The sequence below is a fragment of the Cynocephalus volans genome, chromosome 4 (genome assembly GCF_027409185.1).
Source record: "Cynocephalus volans isolate mCynVol1 chromosome 4, mCynVol1.pri, whole genome shotgun sequence".
NCBI classification, from domain to species: domain Eukaryota; kingdom Metazoa; phylum Chordata; class Mammalia; order Dermoptera; family Cynocephalidae; genus Cynocephalus; species Cynocephalus volans.
In genome coordinates, this window is record NC_084463.1 from 99,448,181 (window position 1) to 99,471,609 (window position 23,429).

At 53.9% G+C, this 23,429-nt stretch overlaps 1 protein-coding gene across 1 annotated transcript; it reads left to right on the forward strand.

The window, feature by feature from the left end:
- Positions 1–765: 765 nt before the first annotated feature.
- Positions 766–22,267, forward strand: ARRB1 (arrestin beta 1; the record flags this gene model as incomplete). The annotated part of the gene is made up of 15 exons (XM_063093655.1): positions 766–798; positions 2,675–2,735; positions 5,908–5,952; positions 6,762–6,958; positions 8,258–8,317; positions 9,180–9,247; positions 11,175–11,310; positions 12,357–12,441; positions 12,915–12,987; positions 14,644–14,781; positions 16,011–16,094; positions 17,306–17,329; positions 19,607–19,677; positions 20,530–20,581; positions 21,922–22,267. Coding segments are annotated over 15 exons (1,239 nt in total), but the record flags the coding sequence as incomplete, so codon positions are not given.
- Positions 22,268–23,429: the final 1,162 nt, after the last annotated feature.

The following is a 23,429-nucleotide window of genomic DNA, read 5'->3' on the forward strand; positions in this document are numbered from 1 at the left end:
GCATTAGTCCATTTTCTATTGATTATAACAGAATACCTGAAACTGGGTCATTTATAAGAAAATGAAATTTATTTCTCACAGTTTTGCAGGCTGGGAAATCCACGTTCCGGGGGGACATCTGGTGAGGGCCTTCTTCTTGGTGGGAAATCTACAGAGTCCCATGGTGATGCAGGTTATCTCACGGTGAGAATGGCAAGAGTGCTTTAATGTGCTCACTTGCTCTCCTTATAAAAACCACCAGTCTACCCCTTGATAACCCGTTAAACCATTAATCCATCACTCCATGAATGGAGTAATCCATTCGCAAGCGTATAGTCCTCAGGCTCCAATCACCTCTTAAAGGCCCCACCTTTCAAATACCATAGTCAGATTTTCCACCCTCTTAACACTGTTACAGTCGGGATCAAGTTTCCAGCACATGAACTTTCAGGGAACATTCAGCCCACAGCACAGACACTCCAGGCTTTTCCTCTGCGTGAGCTGGAGGACTTATATTTTGAGAGTCCCTCAGCCTGCTGTGTGAAAAATGGACCGCAAGGGGCTGTTGCTGTAGCCCAGGAGAGCTTTAATGGCCATAATGGCTTAGGTGGAGGTGGCGGTGGAGATGGTAAGAGCTGATTATGCCGGACTCTGTTCTGGCTCTCAATGCTTGTGTGGTGCCTGTAAGTCACTCCAGGCCCCTTGTCCACGTCTGGCCTCAGGGTGGCCTGCAGGAGCCTACCCTTAGGCAGGACACACTAACTCTGGCCTTACTTCTTTCTCTGCAGAGTGTTCAAGAAGGCGAGCCCAAATGGAAAGGTGAGTCTGTAACAGATGTGCCCTGCTCCTCCCTAACCCCAAACTCTGGTCATTCTCTCTCAGGACAACAGAGGAAATGGCATCTCTACAGAAATGCACACCTCCATGGGAGTGAGTAGACCTGCTCCTCTGAGGCATGACACAGCTCTGTCCTTAGGAGCCCTCAATCTGGAGGGGGTGCCCTCTCAGGAAACGTTTTTCCTGGACTTTAGGGAGCCCTGCTCTGGTTTGAAGAGAGACAGCTTATTGTAGAGAGACTTCAATGTGAGTGCAGGAAAGGGAGTACAAGCTGGTCGGTAAATGGCTATTCCGCTGGTGTGAGAGGACCCTAGCATTGCCCTGTTATCCAGGGCAGCTCCCAGGGCCTGTCCCCCTTCCTTCCTTTCTTCAAGGCCCCAAGCTGCATCCTGCTCTCCTCTTGGTTCAGCAAATAGATATTATTGACATCATTCCATACTAGCTCTGGGTCAGGCCCGTTGGGGATTGGGGCAGGGTGTACTGAGATGAATCAGGCACAGCTTGTGCCACTCACAGCCAGATTGCGGAGGCAGATGCAGAAATCGACCACTTCAATATGAAGTGGCAAGTTTGAGATACAGGGATGCCCAAGGGCTGCAGGACCCAGCCTGGATGGTCAGAGGCAGCTTCTTCTAGGAGGGATGCATTTGCAGGCAAGGCAAAGTAAAAAGGGGCATTCTGGGCAGAAACATAAAATCTAGTGAGGGGGGATGCCAAGCAGTTGAGTATCAGAGTGCCAAGAGGGAAGCAGAGGGAGCAGGAGCTGGGGTGGGAGCGCCTGCAGGGCTGGGTCCTGGCGAGTCCTGGGGCCGGGCTTAGGAGCTTGGACTCCTGGCCTGGGTTGGCACATAGTGCTGCGTGCACTTCCACATCTCCCTCCTGCACACACAGCAGGCATCACCAGTCACCCTTCACCCTTCCTTGCTGCACCAGCATTCCCTCTTCTATTCCTTCTCAGCCCAGGGCCCAGGCAGCCCCTACCAATCGGTCAGAGCTGGCACTTGGAATGTAACCCATTTGTCTTCCTTACCTCTGGTCACTGAGGAACCACGAAAGGGTTTTCATAGAGGAGTAGTATGGTTAGCTTTGCACAACTGGTCTTGCTAAGGAAGGCGTGTGAGGCTACTGGAGACAGAGCACTGAGGGCTGGTGTCATCTTCCAGGCAAGAGCAGCTGCAGGGATTGAAAGGGATAGATTTGAGAAACACAATGGAAGTAGAATCACCAGGATTGAGGGATTATTGAGGAGCAAGAAGCTTCTAGGATAACACTCTGGATTTGGCTTTGAGCCACTGGAATTCTAGCTTGGGGGTTCTTCCCTGCACGCTGGCTAGGAGTAGGTGGGGGCGCACCAGCTTCCCAATTCCTCAGTGCTTTGGCAAACAAGGCCTCATACAAGTGGATCCCTGCCAGGCTGCACTGGGGGAGGAGCAATTGAAGAACCCAGAGCCAGAGTTCAGAACCCCTGAGCGCTCAGCGCCGCTGGCCTGCTCTGGCCTCCCCTCGCCCTCTCTGAGCCACCTGGTGCTCCCGCTCAGCAGACTTCTTTGCCACTGTCACTTCCCCCTCAGTGGTGCTTGGTGTGAAGATCTCTCCAGGCCTCAGTGTCCTCATCTGTAAAATGGGAACAAAAACACTCTTTCGTAGGGTTTTGAGAGAAGAGGTGTTTTAAAAATTTTGTAAGGGTTTGTTATTCTTAGTATCAGGATTTAGGCAAGGGTCCAAGTCCAGTTAGGGTTTTGATAAGACTTAGGGATGGGTCTAGGAGTTTCAGAGGCAGCTCTCAGGGTTTCCTCCAGGGCAGGGGACTGTGTCCTCTACGTCTGCAGCTGCTAACATCCCCTGTGCTTCTCCCCAGCTCACCGTCTATCTGGGAAAGCGGGATTTTGTGGACCACATCGATCTCGTGGACCCTGTGGGTGAGTCCCTGGAGGGTAGGAAGGAAGGTGAAGGGGGAGGCAGGCTGGCCCAAGCCTCCCAGGAATAGCTCCCAGGTCTCCAGAGGGGCTGGTGCCAAGCATGGGGTGTGACTGGCTTCCTGCTGCAGTCAGCAAGCGCCTATTTACCACGCAGCTGCTTTCCCATTCAAGGGAGGGCTGCGTGAGGAGTTTGTGGGAAGGACTGAGGTGAGAAACAGGGAGGGCGTCCTGATGACAGTAAGGAGGAAGAGGACAATGACGGTGGTAGCCACAGCTTACTGTAAGGTTTTTCATGTAGCTGACGGTGGGGTGGCTATGATGATTAGCCCTGCTTTACACAAGGGGAGTACGAGGCCCAGAGAGGCCCAGTGACTTGCTGCAGGTCACAGAGCTGGTAGAGGAGCCCAGATTCAAACCTGGCAGTCTGGCTCTGCAAAAACTTTTTGTTCTGCTGCTCCTGATGGCAAAGGATGGGAGATGGAGGCAAAAACCCTGGTGCTTGTGTAATGGGGGCTGTCCTTACCTACCCAGGGGTCCTGCCAGAGGCTGGGCTGTGACCAAAGGCATCTTCTGAGGTCTTATTTGAGTTCAGGGTTTCTCAGCCTCAGTACTCCCGGCATTTGGGATTGGATAGTTCTTTGTTGGAGGGGTCTGTCCTGTGTGTTATAGGGTCTTTAGCAGCATCCCTGGCCTCTACCCATTAGATGCCAGGAGTCCTGCCACTCCAGTTATGATGATCAAAGAGTTAGACATTGCCACATGTCCCCATGGGAGGCAAAATCACCCCTGGTTAAGAAGCACTGCTCTTTTTGGAAGAGCCTGTGTCTTATTGCCTCTTCCAGTGGCTGTTTGAGGGAGGGAGGCCCAGAATTACCCCAATGTTACAAACAGGGGCACAGTGAGACCCATCAAGGTTAAATGATTTTTTAAAAGAGAGACATGAACAAACCAAAGTGAGGCCAAAGGAAGTGACAGGTTGGGAGGATGGGGACTGGAAACTGCTTGAGGCTAAGCCCAGGTAAAGAAATTGGGATATATTGCTTGGGAAAAAAAGTCCAGAGAATGTGGCCTCTCTCATCATGTCCCTGGGGGCTGTCCTGGGCCCACAGGGCCAGACAGACACAAGGGAGAAGAGCACAGCAACAGATATCGGCTCACTAGGAGGAAGACCTTTGTGACATTAGGGCAGGAGACCCCGGCAGTCCCTGTGCCGGAGGGGTGTAAGCAGGGCTGGGAAGCTGCAGAAGCCACCTTCTCTCCAGCCCCCTTCCCTTGTCCCCTTTGTGGGCTGGAGCAGAATGACCCCACATTCCCTCTCCAGCCCTTTCTGGGGACACTGTTTGGTGTCTTCTAAAGCTTGGTATTCCCCTCTGCCATTCGGACCTCTCCCTGAACTGACCCTCAGAGGCAGTGAACAAGCACCTGCGTGTTCACTTTCTGCTTCAGGTCCTAGTCTCCAGTGGGCTCTCTGAGGCCAGGTTGTCCACACCCATCGGTCTATTGAGGACAGCAGAGGTGGCCAAGGGAGGGACAAGAGCCAGCAGGAGCAGCTTCCCCTCCACACACACAGGCACCTTGAGAGCTGTAGAGCAAGTGTTCACAGAGCACCTACTTCCTGCCAGGCCCTGAGTAGGGCCCTGGGGATTCCAGAGAGCTCTCGGGCATGGTCCAGAGTTGATCAGATGACTCACAATGAGAAATACATCTTCCACCATGACATTGCCCTTTGGCTTGATCTGATTATAGCCTCTACATGCTTAACTATTCCCCTTCAAACCCAGACGCAAGTGCAAGTCCCTGGTCTGGCTCATGGGACATTTAGCATCAGGCCTGGCCCTCCCCTTCCACTGGCTCCCAGAATCTGTTCTCCAGGCCTCAGGCCATGCTCTTCCACTGCCTGCCTTGTCCTCCCCCTTAGTCCTCTAATCAGTGGCCCTTACTTGTCCTGTGAGACCTCTGGTGGGGTCAAGTGCCCTCACTGGGAATCCCTCTCCACTGATTTTCTACTAAGCCCCTGGTACCCAGTGCAGGATGTGGCTCAGAGGAGACAGCCCCAATAAGAGGAAGGAAGATGCGTGGGGGGGGGTCTGGGGACAGGTTGGGCACTCCCTGGCCAGCTGTACCTTGGACCTGCCCAGGGCTGGGGTTGGACTGGGATCCTCCAGCCACTCACTTCCAGACAAGGCCTCTGAGATTCCCTGAGAGGTCATAGGGGCAGCTTGGGGTGGGGGTGGGTTAGAGTGTGGGCAGAGAGAGAGAGAGGAAGAGAAAGGTTTGGCTGGAGATGAACTGGGGATCCCAGGCAAGGGGGTGACCCCTGAGCCAGTGTTTCTGGCTGCCAGTGGTGCTGGCCAGAGAAAATATCCTCCATGCAGCTGGATTCCGCTCCCAAGGACAGGCCTTGGGGCACTGAAGCCCATTCCACATTCTCCATAGTGCTCATGCGCCTATGCACTTTACACATGTGCACATTCACACATGCCACCAGTTAGTCTTCTGGAGCCCCCTGGAGACTAGGACTTGAAGCAGAAGGTGAACACCCAGGTGCTTGTTCACTGCCTCTGAGGGCCACGTCAGGGAGAGGAGCCCTATGAGGTGGGTACTACAGATCATAAGCCCGATTTACAGGTTCCAAATCCACAAAGCTCTGAAAACCTAAAGTTGTTCTTAAGTTTGGTGCAGAATTCCTTTATTGGTGTAAGATTCCTTTATTCAGCTTGAACTGATAGGAGCTCTTTATGCCTTATTTAGCCTTTTGGTGAGAATATTTACGTTTCCCTGGTGAGGTATTGATGGGTTTGATGACAGGGTGCAGATCTTGCAGAGGGTGTTACAGAATATGTGGAACACATACCATATTGTCTCTCTACAATTCAAAACTTGTAAATTCCAAAGTATACCTGGTCCTGGGGGTTTTGGACCCATATTATCAATCCTACTAACAGATGAAGGAACAGAAGTAGCCAGTCACCAGCAGGGGCTGTGAGGCTGACCTGGGGTGGGGGTGGAGAGGAGGCTGGGAGGTGGAAGGTCACTGGTGCTGGCCGCCCATTTCTATCATGATGCTGTGGGATGGACAGATGGTTGGGTCTGGGTTTCGGTTGGTGTTGGGGGTTCAGGGGTTTGGAAGCTCAACTTGGGAGGGTCTGCTCACTCTCTGTTCTTTCCCCAGATGGTGTGGTCCTGGTGGATCCTGAGTATCTCAAAGAAAGGAGAGGTAGGCTGTGGCTCCACCTTTAGCCTGTCGAGGGGCCTCCTGTTCCCCCACCGACCTCCAGCCCCGGGCCTCCCTGACTCCCAGGCAGGACATAGGCTAACCTTATTGCCTCTCCATGCCCATCCCCAAGCCCCAGCGAATTCTACAGCAGGAGTGCTGACCTCCTCCAGCCTGGGGCAGCCCTGCCCCGTGCCCACTTTGGGAGAATGTTTCCAATGCCCCGAGCACTTTCATATCAATATATTACGACTGTGGCAACGCTGGGATGCCAACAGGGCAAGAGTTAGGGTCTCATTTAACAGAAGAAAAAATGGATACTGGGGAGGTGAAGGGGTTGTCCATGATCAGCAGGAATTCAGGAGTAGGGGGCTGGGCTGGGACAAAGGCCCTGGCTTCCTGACACCACCCAGCACTTGTCCCACCTCCCCCAACTGCCTCCTTGCCCCTGCCCCAGGCCCACCCCCCAGCCTGCCAGTGACTCCAGCCCCCCTCCATGCCTGGCCTGTCAGACCATTTCCTGTGCCCCTCCACACATGCCCAGCCAGAATGGAAGGGGGTCAAGGACAGAACTGGCCCAGCAGGTGCCCCCACCTCCTCCCAGGGGCCAGGCCATGGGAGGCTCTTCCAGGTACCCAGTACCAGCCCCCACATCACAAGGGGAAACAGCACAGCCCTCCGCAGAGAGCTTGGGACAGGCCTGGGGCCTCTGGTTGGGCCAATCCCAGGGCTGCAGCTGGGGCTCTGGGAGGGGGTGGGAGGCTTGTTTCCTTCTCCCCAGGCCCTTCCTCAGTGGCCCCTGCTCCCCACAGTCTATGTGACACTGACCTGCGCCTTTCGCTATGGCCGGGAGGACCTGGATGTCCTGGGCCTGACCTTTCGCAAGGACCTGTTTGTGGCCAACGTGCAGTCTTTCCCGCCGGCCCCTGGGGACAAGAAGCCCCTGACGCGGCTGCAGGAGCGCCTCATCAAGAAGCTGGGCGAGCATGCCTACCCTTTCACCTTTGAGGTCAGAGACTGCCATCCCCGGGGCCCATTCCAGAAGCACCATCTCTAGGAAGTCCTCAGGGCAGGCACATGGGGGCAGTGGGGACAGCCGCTCCGTGTCACCCAGTTTCCCAGTGTGCGTTGGGACCTGGGGCACTGTGATTTACACTACCTGGTAAGTGTCTCTTCTGTGGCCACTGCTGTGGGCATCACGCTTACCTCTGGGCTGCTCCTTGGACCCTCCTGAATCCAGGTCATTGGTAGGAGAGAGGAGGCTGAGGGAGTTGCTGAGAGAAAGAAAGACTTTTATAGCCCCTGAGTCACTTCAAGGTGTCTTCCCCTGAGACTGGCTGCCTTCTTGTCTCAACCCAGCTCACAAACAAGGCATGGCAAACAACTGATTTTCCTGCCGTGCCACCTTTCAATCCAGAGACTCCAAGATTTTGGATTCCAAAATTTCTTGTTTCTTAAACTCTCTGATTCTGGGATTCAGCGCGGTCCCCCCACCCCAGCTTTCTGTGAGGGTGAGAGAGTGGAGAGAACACACAGTCATCTTTCCCATGCAGGCGTATTAGTTTCCTATGGCTACTGTAACAAATCACCACAAACTTGGCGCTGGTTAAACATCAATTAAAACAAGACAAACTTAGGATTTTATAGTTCTGGAGGTCAGAAGTCCAAAATGGGCCTCACTGGGCTGCAATCAAGGTCTTGGCAGGGCTGCATTCCTCCTGAGGCTCCGGGGAGATCTGTCCCTTGCCTTTTCCAGCTTCACGCTCCTTGGCTCATGGCCCTTTCCTCCATCTTCAAAGCTGGCAGTGGCCGGTCACGTCTTTCTCCTGTCCCTTCACTCTGGTACTTCTGCCTCCTGCTTCCTCCGTTAGTGACCCTTTGATTATATTGGGCCCACCTGGATAAGCCTGGATAATCTCTCCATCTTAAGGTCCTTAACTTAATCACATCTGCAAAGTCCCCTTTGTCATGTAAGGTAACATAGTCACAGGTTTTTGGGATGAGAACATGGACATCTTTGGGGGCCCATTATTCTGCCTGCCACAGTGCACGTCATGGAAAGATCTTTTTCAGCCACTGCTCTGAGGACTGTGCTGGGCCAAACCCTTTAGATAAGGAACACTCAAATCCTTGGCTTTACCGGAGGGACTCTGGCCCAGTGTGGGGCATGGCTTGGTATGGTATGGTGGGGGAGACATGGCCTGTCCTCAGGGGCCCCTGATGAATGTGTGTCGGAGCGGCAGGGGTGCGACACACAGGGAAGGGTGGTGGTGGGTGCGACAGGTGGCTCATTCTGTCTTCTTAACAGATCCCTACGAACCTCCCATGCTCTGTGACGCTGCAGCCAGGGCCTGAAGACACAGGGAAGGTGGGTCACCACAGAAGGAGCATCTCTGTGGGTCCAGGACTTTCATGACTCCAGTTCCCTGGCTTTCTCCCTGGGAGGGGCTGTACACACAGGACCACCCTCTTGTTGAAGCTTCCTTGTGTCTAGGCCAGATTGGCCCTGCCTCAGACAACCAGTCTATTTTCACATAAGGCCACAGATGCAGGGTCAGCCTCACTCCCACATTCAGTGACATGTCCAGAGGCTCTCCTGAGTCACTCTCACTGGCTGTGGTGTTGGCTGCAACAGGACCAAAGTGTCCTTGGACCTACAGCTGGCCTCACATAACCCCCCAGCAACCTTGTATGGTGGTGCGATCATGGGGAAACTGAAGCTCAGAGAGAAGCGACATCACTAGTGCCCCAGGCCTCAGACCTCTGAGCCCGTTTCCTCATCTGCGAAGTGGAGATAATAGGATGTGCCTCCTGGTGTTGTTCAAGAGTTGGGTGAGACCGAAGCAAGCCGCCCAGTGCAGGCTCTGCACACAGTAGGTGCTCCCAAACAGCGCTATTTCTGGACAGCAGCCTTGGTGAAGATGGCCACCCAGACTGAGCGGGAGTCCAGAGAGTAGAGTCCAGCTAGGGTGGTTTGGGACGTGCAGTGTTGTGGGGAGTTGGGGAGCAGCTCAGTCAGCGGGTCAGATGGGGGAGGGAGCCGCAGCAGGAGGCAGCACAGCACTGGGGCTGAGCATCAGGGCTTCAGAGTCAGACCAAGGAGCAACTGGGCTAGAGGAGCTTAGTGTTCCTGTCCAGGGTCCTTGTTTGTAAAATGAGAGGGTGGACAGGCTGTGCACTGGGGACCTTGCCTCTCCAAGGCCCTGTGGTCAGTGACCCCTTCCCCACAGGCCTGTGGTGTGGACTACGAAGTCAAAGCCTTCTGTGCAGAGAACCTGGAGGAGAAGATCCACAAGCGGTGAGCAGGTCGCTGGGGTGTGGAGTGTGGAGTGTGGGCTGCCTGCCGGGAGAGGGAGGGAGACAGGATGGGCAAGTCCGAAGAGGAGATAAGTAACAATACCTGGAAGTGACGAGGAGGGGCTGCATATTCCAGCCTTGGGAGCTCTGAGAAAGGCTGGTAGGTCATGGAGGGCTTCCTGAGGGAGGTGGCTTCAATTGCCCTGGCTCAGGCTGCAGCGGTTTTTCTTTTCAACACTGTAGCAGCTTTCTCCCTCATCTCCCTGCCTCTGTCTCATCCCCTCCAGATTACATGTCTTTTTATGCTGTTTTGGAAACCCCCCTAAATCGAGATTGTGTTAAACAGTGAGCAGGATGTTTCCAGGCCATCCCCATTTCCCAGGTTTCCTCCTGGGAGGTGATCAGCAGGAGGTGGGGTGTATGTGTCAGTTGAGGCTTCTAAGCAAGGAGGGAAATGGAGAAAGTGAACCCAGCCAGGAGAGTGTGATGGGGAGGTCAGCCCATGTCTCAGAGAGGGGAAGCGTTCTCCTGGAGATGCAGAGTCCAGGGCAGACAGCCCAGGCTGGCAGCTAGAAACAGCTGGCTCTGACATCTCATGCCTGGCCATCCTGGGGTCAGGCCGGCCCTGCCCTGCCTCGTGGCATGGCTGGTCTCAGCCCCCAACTCTGATGCTCCTGCACCCTGGGGTAGGGTTCCCAGAGAAGGCTGCCCGAGGGTCCTGCAGCCTCCTTAGGGAGTGGGCTGAGTTTGCCACCTGGTGGCTATAGGATGTATTGCAGGCATTCCCATCTGCAGCCCTGGCAGCTTGCATGTGTGGGGAGATGAGACCCTTCTCCCTTGCTTCTCTGTCCCCCTTTTCCTCCTAAGACCTAAGACCAGGGCAGAAGAAGGGCACTGTGGGTTGTGGGAGTGGACTTGGCCAGAGCAAGGAAGAGGAGGCAGCATTGTGAGCCACCACCTTCACCCCACCACCAATAGGACATTTTAAGTCCACACCAAAGAGTTACTAGTAATAAGGATACAGTAGCTATCATTTATCAAAGGCTTATTAGGCTCCAGACATGTTCAAAGTGCTGGACATGTATGATCACATTTAATCCTCACAGCAACCCTAAGCAGTATGTCCTGCTGTTGTCGCCATTTTCCAGATGAGGAAGCTGAGGCACAGAGAGGTTAATTTACTCAAGGTCATATAGTTCGTAAGAGGAGAGCTAGGACTGAGAGTTTAATCCTGGCTCTCGGGTTCCAGGGACTGGAAGCGGCTTATCTGAGAAATGGGGATGCCGGCATAGCCAGAATGCCACGGAGACCATCTCACTGAGTCCTCGTCCCCCCACCAGCTCCTCATGTCCTCGTGTCTTCCCTGAGCCCCTGTCACTTCCACTGAGCCCATCTCACCTGGGGTCCCCTCACTGAGGTTATCCTGTTCACTAGCCTGCATCCCCCTGACTGAATCCTCACCCACTCACTGAACCCTGACACCTCCCCAAGCTCCCGAGCTTCTTCTGCAGCCTCTGTCCCCTCTGCATGTTTTTACTTAAGTACTTCACAGGTGTTTATCATATCAGAGGTGCTGCTAATATAGCCGTGAGCAATTTAGAGAAAAATCTCTGTCCTTGAGGAGCTTGCACTATTAGGTGATATAGGGAAGCAGGTAGTGAAACCAGTCCCTTTCTTACATCCTGCTGAGTACCAAGACACAGACCCAAGTGAAGTGTTGCCACAGGATGGTTCTGGGACAGAATGGGGGAGGATGGAGTTGGGCCAGATGGTGACAAGGCCCCTATGCCAACCTCTGCAGTTTGGCTGGATTCTAAGGTGATGGGGAGCCATGGCAGTCTCTTGAGCAGGAGAGGAAAGTGAGGATCACAAAGAAGGGATGGAAGCAGGTGACTCTGGTCATCTTTTACTCCACCCATCTCTGTTAGGAATTCTGTGCGTCTGGTCATCCGGAAGGTCCAGTATGCCCCAGAGAAGCCTGGCCCCCAGCCCACAGCTGAGACCACCAGGCAGTTCCTCATGTCGGATAAGCCCTTGCACCTCGAGGCCTCCCTGGATAAGGAGGTAAGAGGCTCAGATGTGGCAGGGGGTGGGAGCTGCTCTGCCAGGGCTTGGACCTTAGCTCCCAGCTCTCTCCTGGCCTCCAGGGACTCTTCAGGGAGGCACTCTGTCCCTAGCCCTAGAACCACAGGGCTCAGGGAATTTGAGACCTCTCTTGGAGGATTTGGGGAAGTCTCTTGAGCCCAGAGGAGTGGCAGAGGGGAGCATGAGCCCGAGAGGTGTGATCGACTTCAGAAGGGAGCAGTGTACCCTCTGGAAGAGTTCTGGCCATCTCCCCTCACACTCCCACCAACTGCCTGCCTCAGGCTCAGTGGGAAGGACCAACCAGCTCTGCAGAGGGGGATAGAGGTGGCCTGTGAACTCCCTGCCATAACCCTGCCAAACCCTGTGGAAGGAAGGGAACCTCCCCCCTGCCCCAGGCTTTGAATCAAAACCAGCCAACTGATACCTGCTGTGAGCTTGGGCTGGCCCCACCTTGAGGTGTGGGCACCCTCTCTCTCACGGACAGCTGAAGGCAAGGGCCTGGAGCAAGATGTGAGTTGAGGCCCTTTAGTGAGAATTCAGAGCTGTTTCCCTCAGTGAGCTGGTTGGTTCCTCACCTTTCTTCTGCTGCTTCCAGACCCTCCTGCATCTAAAATCCCAGCCCATCAGAGCCACAGGGACTCATGACATCGCCCAGTCCAACCCCTTTGTGTGCAGAGGGAGAAACTGAGGCTTAGATAACCTATCCAGGCTCACACCACTATCATCATTATTATTATTACTGCTGTCGTTATTACTGGTGGCCAAGCCAGGATAGGAGCCAAAGAATATCACCTTCTAATTCAATGATCTTTTAAGGGTTCCACAAGGAACTGAAGGCTAATATGCTTGGTGGCTTCAATGCCACCTTAGTATCAGTGGGAAATGGCTGATGAACTTGGGGCAAATGTCAGAATGGCCAAGGTTTAGGGAACCCCTGGAGATTAGTTTGGGGCCTCTTCTCCCTCCCCTTTGCCTGGAACTTTGGTATCCTCCCTATCAATGCTGTCCCTTCTTACATCTCCCAGATCTATTACCACGGAGAACCCATCAGCGTCAATGTCCACGTCACCAACAACACCAACAAGACAGTGAAGAAGATCAAGATCTCGGGTATCCCTGGGAGCGGGTCAGCTCATGGGACGGGCCAGGGGGAATGCTCCCAAGGGTTCAGTGTAGCTGAAGGATCTCCTCTTGTTAAGAGCCTTGTAAATCACTGCTGTAAATATGTAACTACCGAAGTCTTGCTCAGGGCCTGCTGTGAGCCAAAGGGTAAGGCTTTCGAGTCTGGTAATGCAGGCTGCTTATTGGTCAGGTAAAGAGTTTACTGTTTAAGCCACCTCTCTCTTAGGTTTCCTGGGTTCTGGACAAAGCTGTCCTTGAAGGGAAGACTTTAGTTATGGCAGGGAATGTGTGTGTTTGGGGCTACCCTTTGGATGAGGATGGGAGTAGGCTCCTGCAGAGGTCCCCGCTGGTGACTCTGGCCGTTGCCTGGGGCTGACCATCCCCATCTTGGGGAAGCCTGAGATGCTTCCTGGGAGCTGCATCCCCGGCTTATCCGGCCTCCGTTCCCTCTCCCTCTGCAGTGCGCCAGTATGCGGACATCTGCCTTTTCAACACAGCCCAGTACAAGTGCCCCGTGGCCATGGAAGAGGCTGAGTAAGTAAGCACAAGCCTGGCCTTGGACGAGCAGGACTGGGTGGGAGGAAGAGAGGCTCTGGGTTCGGTGACCGGCCCAGGCGGCTATCTTCCATCTGGCGGAGGGCTAGGGGCTTGCCACTCAGTAGATGATTCTGAAGCGTGCTTTAGAAAGCACCCGCCTGATTTAGCTACAAGAAGATGCGTGCTACCGTCAAGGGAAGACCCACGAAAACTTGAGTGACAAAACAAGAGCTAATGGAAGCAAGGAGATCAGGGCTGTGGAGAGAATAGTTACACTGTATGAGAAACCAAGGTTGTGGGGAGATACTTTGCTCTGAACTTCCCGGTAGCCAAGGCAAAGGAGGTACAGCAGCAGGTACGCAGCTTTCCTTTTCTGATAAAGGAGTAATCCAGCCCATTGGGTACAAGGGGTTGTGTGCGGGAGGATAGAGAATAATTATATTAAAAAAAAATCTAAGTTTGAGGAGAGCTACTATGGTGGAGCATAGAACTTTGTCCCGAGCTTGTTGGCAACTAAGGCAGGAGGAGGGATGTCAATGAAACATCTTTACTTGCCTAAAGGAACTAGGTGCTTCATCAGAGGACATGCACGTTTTTTTTCCTGACCCTGCAAATCACTTTTTTTTTTTTTGGCAATCGCATTTTATAGAATTTTACATGTATATGTGCATTTACTTAACAATATTTTTTGCAACTTAAAAACATTGTAAAAATGTTACTACATGGTCTTTCAGAGAGTATTTAATGTCCTGTAGGTGAACGAACATGCTATGATTAGGTCAAACATCCCCCCACTGCTGGATATTTCTTATATCCACTGTTGATTAAAAATGTAATGAAAGCCATGAGGTATAGATTCCTGGCGAGGGGTGGGTAAAAGTGAAGTGATCTAGAGCCAGAGTAACATATTATCCCCAGAGAGTGGAAAATCCTAAACCTGCAGACAGTGGCAGCACCCGCATAGCAAACACCAGCATGGATGGGTGCGGAGGCATTTATGATCACAGTGCTGTTTAATTCTCATGAACCCTGTGGGGCTGGAGTTGCTGCGGCCCCAGTATGTGGATGAGGAAATGAGGTCAGAGTGACGTGACTTGCTCAGCCTCACAGCGCTGGCAGGTGGCAAAGCTGGGGCTTGAACCTGGGTCATCTGGCTCCAAGGCTTGCCTGCTGTCTGCTGCACACCAGCTGTCTGGTTGAAAAGCGGAGTGGGAGATGGAGCAAAAACAAACCAAAAAATGGAACAATCAAAATACCCTATACATGATGAACAGATATGTGATAAAGCTACAAGGAGAGTTTTCAGTGTAGAGCCCAGGTGGTGGGCGTATGGATGTCCAGTAGCTTATTCATGGTTTGTGTGTAGCTGTAATTTTAAAAATAAAGGTACTGCTTAGCACTGTGCTGTTTGTCTAGGATAATTTTCTAGTGCAGAACATCTCAGAGTCAGTCCTGTTTGTGTGGAGAGTGTTAGCTGCGTCTGTCCGGGTGGCAGTAGTCTTCCTGCCAGAGCTGGGCCTGGCCCGAGTGGTCCCTGCAATTGGGAGACCGAGGTTGGGAGAAGGAGGCCCGAAGCAGGGCCAGGCTGGATGTCCTGGCTGGGTTGCCTCTGGGAGGGCCATCTCCACACCTGCCTCCCTCCCTTCTTCCCAGTGACACAGTGGCACCCAGCTCAACGTTCTGCAAGGTGTACACGCTGACCCCCTTCCTGGCCAACAACCGAGAGAAACGGGGCCTTGCCCTGGACGGGAAGCTCAAGCATGAAGACACGAACCTGGCCTCCAGCACCCTGTGAGGACCCGCCCTCCTGGTCCCAGGCTCTCAATGCCAACTCCCCCCACATGGGTCCACACCCTCTCTGGTCCTCCCAGTGCAAGGACAGGGCTCGGCTACCCTTTCCCCTAGGCTTGTCCAGATCCCTTCCTCAGCAGCTTGACTCGTCAGGGAGGCTGTACCCCTACTCCCACCCTTGCCCAGGGTGACCCAGAAAACAAGATGGACCACGATACCATGCTCGCTTAGTCAGTGCTGGCTCTGCCAGGTTGCCTGGGAGGCACACCGGAAGGCTTCCTGCAGGAGGCAGTAGCTCCTGGCCTAGTGTCTTCAATCAGACGGGGTGTGTCCCTAAGGTAGAGCAAGGCCAGAGGAAGGGAGTGACTCCTGGAAGGGTCCTAGCGGGAGAGGATGAACAAGAGGGGCTCGGGAAGGTCTGGAGAGACCAGAGTGGTGAGCTGGGCTAGACCAGATGTGGAGTGTTCCTCAAAGCCAGGGATCCCAGGGCATCTGCCCCCTGGTCATCACCAACTCCTCTTTCCCACCCTGCTCTAGCAGAGCCCTGGGACTGTGGGAAACCCCCTTCCTTGTCCTCCCTGCTGAGTGTAGCCTTTCAGTGGGGCTTTGGCCTGCCTGGGTGGCACCCTTGCCCACTGCGCCCAACACGGACTCCAGCTGGCGGTCCTTCACCGTCCCCCCCACAGGTCCCCACTACCTCCAAGCTTTTTGCCCCCCTCTCTACCCTGGCTCAAGTCCTGCCTAGACAGGACTTAGGACCTAGGGGAGGCACCCCTCCTTGGCAAAGTCCTTCCCTGACCACCCCACCTCCACCCCCACTGCCCTCACCCTCTCTGAACTCATAGCCCTTCCTGCCCATGGGTTGCTGAGCACAAAATTGTTGGTGTGAGAAGCAGAATCTGATTCTCTGAGAGTAGGCAGACCCACCCCTCACTGCCCTGCGGGGATGCTGGCCCAGGCAGGGAGAGGGGCTTCTGTGGCCACATAGCGAGCGAGTCTCATGGCCACATTTGGAACTCAGGATCCCAGCTCCCGCTGCCCAAGGGCAGCTCACCTTTCTCACCTCCACTGGGCCCAGGGGATGGGACACATACTGGGTTCTGTTGGACATGGTGGCTGAGTGGCCCAGAAGAGGGATGGATGGCCTTGCCCTCCACCGCACCCACCCCCTGCCATGTCTCACCCACCCAGCAAGCCCCCACAGACTACCCCCCTGTGTCGCCTTGCAGGCTGAGGGAAGGAGCCAACCGTGAGATCCTGGGGATCATCGTCTCCTACAAAGTGAAAGTGAAGCTGGTGGTGTCTCGGGGCGGGTGAGTGCTCTAGCCCAGCCCTAGACCCCGGAGTTCAGTGTCCTGAAAGCCCACAGCCCCCTGTCCCATTCTGCCTGCTTGTCCGACCTTTTAGCTGCATCCACCTTTGCACAAGGAATGGATTTGAGGACTTCCTGTCGCTTTTCTTACCCGTCCTTTAGTGGCCCTCAGCCCCTCCCTTGTCCCTCCCCTCTCTCTCTCCTCCTCCTCCTCCTCCTCCTCCTCCTCCTCTTTATCCTGGGTCTGGGCCTCACACTGAAGACTGGGCATGGGGAGGGGGTGGGCATCCTCAGAGTCTGTGTTGAGGGGTCCCAGGGGTGTCGTGCCCCTCGTCACAGCTCGGGCACAGCACCCGCCCCACTCATGCCCAGGCTGATCTGCTGGGGAAATGGCTAAAGGGGCTGGGAATCCCAGAGCTGGACTCGGGATTTGCTAGCTAGTCAGACTTTCCCATTTTACAGAGGAGGAAAGAGAGGTCCAAACAGTTCCCCAAGCATTTTCTGAAATATCCTCCCCTAACCTCAGGTCATGGGGCTGGGTGCTGGGGTCACAGCAGTGGACCAGACATATCCCCTGGAGCACAGTTTGGTGGAGGCTGAGAAAAAACTCCCACATCTCCCCATATATTGAGCCTATATGTTATAAACCTAGAATTAGGATTCCTAATTTGTCAGCGAGATTTTTTTTTCCTAATTTGCTTTATAAATTCTTATGAAAAGATGAAAAAGCTAAATAGCATTAGCCATTGAGTCCCCTTTATTATTAGAATAATACCTCTGCAGGTGGCAGTGTGTCATACCACATGTTATAGGACAACTCAAAACTGCAAGCCCTGCAATCCCAAGTCTTGTGTCCTGTGACCCACAGCCTTCCACATGCTCCCTGTGACCCCTAAAGTTCTTCCTTTTGCCATTAGGTAGTCTCGGCCTTCCCTGGAGCAGGCAGCACGGGGCTAGTTTTTACATCTCCTTTATAGATGAGGAGGCTAAGGGGGTTTGCAGAGCTGGGCCTGGATCTCAGTATCCCTGGGTGGGCCTAATGCCATTTCAGGGTGTCCCTGAAGGAGCTGTCAGAGCTGCACAGGGGTGGGGGAGTGTGCCCCCTAGGTCTCTATCCCGGGGCAGCAAAGGTGGTGAATGAATGTGCTTTCTGTTTTCTTCCTCTCTGAACTCTCTCCTGATCACTTCTCCCGCCTCCTCTGACCCACCCAGCCTGTTGGGAGATCTTGCATCCAGGTAAAGTCCCTTCCTTTGACCTGGTTGTCCCACCTTCCTGGAGGGCCCAGAGACCATTGGTCTTGACTGACCAGAACCACAGGGTGCTGGGTTGGAAGGAATCTTAGCATTCACTTCAGATAGCCGGGCTCAGGTGTGTGCTGGGGCTAGAACCCTTTCCAGAGGGGCTAGGGAGATACCTCTTCTTAAAAAAACCTCACCTGCTTTTCCATCCATCCAAGGGACAGGGACCTTTAAAGACAGCAAAGCCCAGCTACCTTGATCTGGGGAGCAGCCCTTAAGAGGGCTGTCTGAATTACTGATCACCTGAACTATAGGATGTCCTGGAGAAACTCAGGCTCTGTGGTAAACTCCTACACTAATGAGAATTAGCTACTTGCTGGTTGAGTGTTGCTAAGGAGAGGTCCTGAGGAGATCCACTTTTGTGACAAGATTCCCTCGTAGGCAGCTGGATGGACTGAAATTCCAAAAATGTGTGTGTCTCAAACATGGCAGTTTGGCCTCCTGCTGTTACAAGATGGCAATGTCACTCATCCTAAGAAATCAGTCCAATTTGGAGGTAAAACGAATTCAATTCAACTCAGTTTAGTATAATTCAGCAAAAATTTCCTGAACCCAGACTTGTGCCCAGGCTTGTTCTGGGTGCCGAGGTCCCAGAGAGGAATCATATACGCCCCCTGCACTTATTATTCATGGCCTGGTGGAAGGTTGAGGTCCAGATTCTTCCATCTACATCCGGTATGACCTTAGTGAAGGTTGGCAAACTCAATCTTCCACCAGCTTCCATTCTGATAGCTCACTCTTCAAAGTGAACCTTGAGAAGCAAACCTCTTTGGAAGCAAAAACATGAAAAAGAAAGAAAAAGGAAAAAAAAAGCCAAAAAGTTTTGATAGCCTTATAAAACCTCTGTGTTCCCGTTGAGGGGAAGTAATGATTCTGACAGGCACAGCTTCACAGTTTAACCAGGCCTTTTACCTATATCATCTCCTGGAAGTTCGCTGGTGCCCCAAAGGAGGCGTTGTTATCCCCGTTTTCCAGATGAGCTCAGTGACAGAGATGTAGAGTGCTCCACCACTGAGTGGTGGGCCTGGCCAAACGGACCCTTCTGGTTGCACAGATTATGCCCTGACCTGTCCATTCCCGGTCCCTTTCTCTTCCTTGCTGGGCCCTGGGCAACAAGATCGGTGAGACGTGGCTGGTGCCTGGAGGTGCTCACAATTGCAGGGGGTCTCCTAGGGTGCTGCTTCCCCAAGCTGGGAGGAGTCTGCAGGGCTGCTTTTGTCCATCTCAGTTCTGCTGCTATCATACAGTGGTTCAGTGTGTGAATTATGGAGCCAGAATCTTCTATCACTTACCATTAATAGCTGTGTGGGTCCGGACAGTTAGCTCAGTTAGTTGAGTGCGGTGCTGCTAACACCAAGGTCAAGGGTTCAGATCCCCCTGCCAGCCAGCTACAAAAAAAAAAAAAAAAAAAAAAAAAGTTGTGTGGCCTTGGACAAGATACTTTACCTCCTTGTGCAACAGTTTCCCAATCCTCACATTGGGGATGATAATAATAGGGTTGTTGTGAGGATTAAATGAGTTACTCTATGGAACGGGCTTAGAAGAGCCCTTGGCACATAGTCAGCACCGTGTAAATGTCTGCACTTGTTATTCTGTCTGTCAGGGCCAAGGGCAGAGAAGGCCTGGCCAGAGGCATTGGCTGATGGCCAGTTCTTCCCCACCGTCCTCGCCTGCCTGCCCCACAAGGCTGTAAATCTCTGTGCACAGTGTGGACAGCCCTGAGGCCTGGGCCCTGGGCCCTCTCCCACTCAGATTTGATGAAACCGACCTCAACAGTGCTTCATCCAGATGTCAGAGGACTAGGGTCACCTGAGCACTTTTATAGGAGCCTCCTGGAGCTGTTGGGAGATGGGATGGAGTGAGGGTGGGAGGGGTCCCAACTGGGGGTTGGGAATGGCAGTGTCAGGGAAGGCTGGGGTGGCTGTGGCAATTGAGGTGGGCAGAGTCCCAGGGCATATTGGGAGCCACTCAGTGACCACTGTGCACACTGCCCTGGGAAATCCTTTTCCTTTCTGGATCCAGGAGAAGAGGTCTCCTAGTTCAAGTCCTAGAGAGACTGAGGCTCAGAGGTTGGCAGAACTGGTCCTGGAAGCCAGATTTCAGACCTTCCTCCTCTGACCACAAAACCTTTCCCAGTCCTCAGACCAACAAGGCACTGAGTCTCACAGCCTGAGATTTGGCTCAAGGCTCACTGGGTCTGGGTCTCTGTTTCAGCGATGTGGCTGTGGAGCTGCCTTTCACCCTAATGCACCCCAAGCCTAAAGAGGACCCCCCGCATCGGGAAGGTGAGCAGGATCTGTGGGCCACTGGGGTAGGGATTTCCACATAGCTGACTCCCTTCTCCACTCACTACCATGTTAGCCCCTCACCCCATCTCCCTCTGGGTTAGCCTTCAGCTCAGTGTCTCCCTGTCCCCAGCTCCCCAGGATCTTCTGTGGGGCCTACAAGTCCAGTGAGGCCTGGCTTCTGGTCTCAATGGGAGCAGGAGGCTGGGAGTGCAGGAGGAAGCTCCTTGGCCATGCCTTGAGCCCCTACCTTGCACCCAGTCATGGGCTGGGTCCCATGTGGTAGGAGAAGGGGCTGCATGGATAAGATGACCTCTGGACATACCATTCCCATCATTTTTTTTTTTTGAGTGATGCCAGATTAGTCATATTTCATTGCATCTAAGATTGTTTTAGTTGAAAGAGAACATTATAGTATGTACCACAAAGGAAGACAATGTTCCCACAATTAAACTGTGAAATGCCATTGACTGTAAAACACATCCCAAGTTCAGAGATGTTAAAATATAAGAAAAATGGTTGTCTTAGAGTTAGTGCAAGTCATGCATGCAAGAAATTAATCTGAGTCATGTTGGAGACCTGTCAAAAGGAGGAGGGGTCCAGAGGTTTTTTTGCTCTTCTGGGGCTCCAGTGGGCATCCGAGGCCCTCCCTGTACCCTTCTCCGTGCACTTAAGATAATTTGGGTGTTTCAAGACAGGGATGAGCCTCCCCGTTCTCCACTCCCCTTCCTCCTTTGCCCTCCCTGTCTTCTCCTGGTTGTCCCGGGGTGGGGACCTGTGCCCACCTCCCCCCGCCCCGATGCCCACCCACTCACTAACCCCTGGGCGCCCACCTGCCCACCCTGTGTTTAGTTCCAGAGAACGAGGCGCCAGTAGATACCAATCTCATAGAACTTGACACAAAGTAAGCCAAACCTGCCTGCGGATGTCTGGGGGGTGGGCCGTGGGGGCGGGGCAGAGCGGAGGGGTCATTTGCATATATGCTTATTAACCCTGAGGAGCAGCTGGTCTAACCCCGTCTGCTGAGAGCCACCTCTGCTCGCCTCTTCAGCAACCCGCTTGCCTGCATGTGACTTGAAGGACCCTCCGTGCCTGTTCCTCTTCCTCCTGCCTTGGTGGGGTCTGTCTTCCTCCCTCGTCCTTGCACGTCCGTCCGTCAGTCCGTTCGTCCATCCACAGCACCGGCTCATCTCACACAGGGCTGGTTCGTGGCCTTGGGCTCGGCTCTCCTGTCCCACCCATGCCCAACCAGTGGCATCAGGCTGTGGGGTGGGGAAGAGTCTGGGCATCTTGTTGCTCCTGACTCCTGAGGACCAAGAGATGCAGATTTCCCTGCGGTCAGAGGCTATCCCATCGTCACCAGACAGTGGCAGAGGGGGATGACCTGGGTGGACAGCAGGAACCACCTCCAGGGCCAAGCAGCTTTCTCGTTCCAGCTCCAAAGCCACCCTTTCCTTGTCCCCCAGGAGAAATCTGAGATGTGGGTCCCACAAGGATGCCCTCCGTGGCTGGCTGGACCCCCTGGGACACCCGGGTGGACATGTTTTATGGTAGAAGGGAATTTGCTGTCCTTAGCAGCAGTCCTTAGTCCTGAAACCCCACTTAGGCCTCTCCTTTCCCCGTGCCCTTCCTCTGCCCCCTATTTAGACTCCCTACCCCAACCCCTCTCCTATCCAGGATCCCTCTGAGTAGAATATGAGCCGACACTTCCCAGGAGAAAGGGTGTTGGAGGCTTTCTCTTCCATTGAGCCAAACTCACTTCTTCCTGTTCAGAAACAGGAATGCTTCCTAAGGGTGGTTTTTTGGGTGAGTGCATAGGGTTTCTTGGGCCGGTTCTTGGAGAATTCAGAATATGCTGTGAAACCGCTAGTGGCCTGGCCTCTCACAGTGGGAATAATTTCTCCTCTGGCCACAGAACCACACCACTTCCCCCAACTCCTCAAGAACCTGGTCACTTTTCTAGCCCTTAGGCATGAGAGTCAAACTCATGCCCCACTCTGGCATTTTCACAACTGGCCTGAGTCCAGATGTGACCGTCCCCACCGCCACAGGTGGGCATCCAGAGGTGCTAGCCTGGCAGGCCTTTCTGCCCAAGGTCAGCCCCAGAGGCCAGAGACCTCAGACACTGTGGTTCTCCCCAGGACCCCAGAGCCAGACTCTGAGTCACATCTGGCCAGGCCTCTGGAGATGCCTGCCCTCCCTGCACCTGCAAACATGCCACATTTTCCTTGTTTCTCCCACCAGTGATGACGACATTGTGTTTGAGGACTTTGCCCGCCAGAGACTGAAAGGCATGAAGGATGACAAGGAGGCAGAGGAGGACGGTACTGGCTCTCCACAGCTCAACGACAGATAGGCTGGGGCCCGCCTCCCTCGGGCAGCCCCAGGTCACTTGTGCTCTAGGATGCTTATTCGTCTTCCTGTTCTGGTTTCCTCTCCCCTTTGTTCTTCCGGTTTCTGCCAGGGGGCCCCAGTGGTCTTCCAGGTCACGGTGATGCAGCTCTGGCCCCAGGACTGGCCCCACATCATCATGCAACAGGACCACAGTGCATCGCCTGCAGCCTCATCTCTGCGGTCACTGCTCTGTCCCCCATCCGCTCCACACTGACTCCCAGAAAGGCCACCATGGCTTTGGCCTTGGCATTTGACTGGAGATGGGGAGCAGAAAGGGGAGGATGGGGCATGAGGGGCATGGGGATTGTGGGCATGAGGACTTGCAGGGGTGGGGATGAGGGCTGAAGACATATGAGAAGACATCCACAGTCCCAGGTGGTTAACACAGTTCTGGCAGCTAAAAGATGACCGCATTGGAGGCCACCCCCTTCTGGCTGGAGGGGCAGACCTGTGGATAGATTCTCAATGCTTTTTTGCAGCTCGGACCCACCAGAGACCTCTACCCTCATCCCTGCCCCAGGTCCCTCTGTGTCTGACAGTGACATTGGTGAAAGGTCATAGACCCCAGGAGTGGAGAGAAGCAACTGCACTGACTTTCTTACCAGCAGTTACCTAGACTAAGGCAAGCTGTGCAAACTAGCCCAAGCACACTTCAGTACTGTCAGGATATGACTCCTTAGCTACCTTGTACTTTACGTGTGTGGACTGTCTATATATATGCACAGAGGGGCGGTCTTCAGCAAGCACCAGCCCCTGGCAGAGTGAGCTGAGACTCCCGAGGAGGTTTCTCAGAGACAGGGGCAGGGGTGGGAAGATGAGAGTCTGCCCTGTGTCCATTCCTTTGTGGATTTCAGATGATCATGCAGGAGGCAAGGCTGGAGGTCCCAGGGGGCTGGGGCCACCAGTATCCTCCTACTTCCCCTGTAGTTCTCCAGGGCGGGGCTCAGCTGGCCCTGCAGGCTGGGAGAGAGTGCCCAAGGCCACTATGCCACAGTCAAAAGGGGTCCTTTCCCAGAAGGTGGCTGGGCCCATCGAGATGCCCTCACCCAAAGGGAAGGAGGCTGCTGGGTAGCAAAACCCCTTCTTCCCTTGGGGAGGTGGTGACCTCTAGTAGTTCCCAGTGGCATGGGTACCCAATACCCATTGGCTGGTGTTGGCATGATTGGGAGCTGGGGCATTTCCCAGGTGATGAGGTAGGAAGTGTTAAAAGGTATTCTTGCCTGGCCTTTGATGCTAACTTGCTGTGTGACCTTGGGCAAATTCCCTCCCTCTTTGGGCCTTGGTTCTTCACCTGGAAAACCAAGAGTTTTGACCAGATGATCACAAAGGGCCCTCCCAGCTCTAGCCTCTAAAAATTT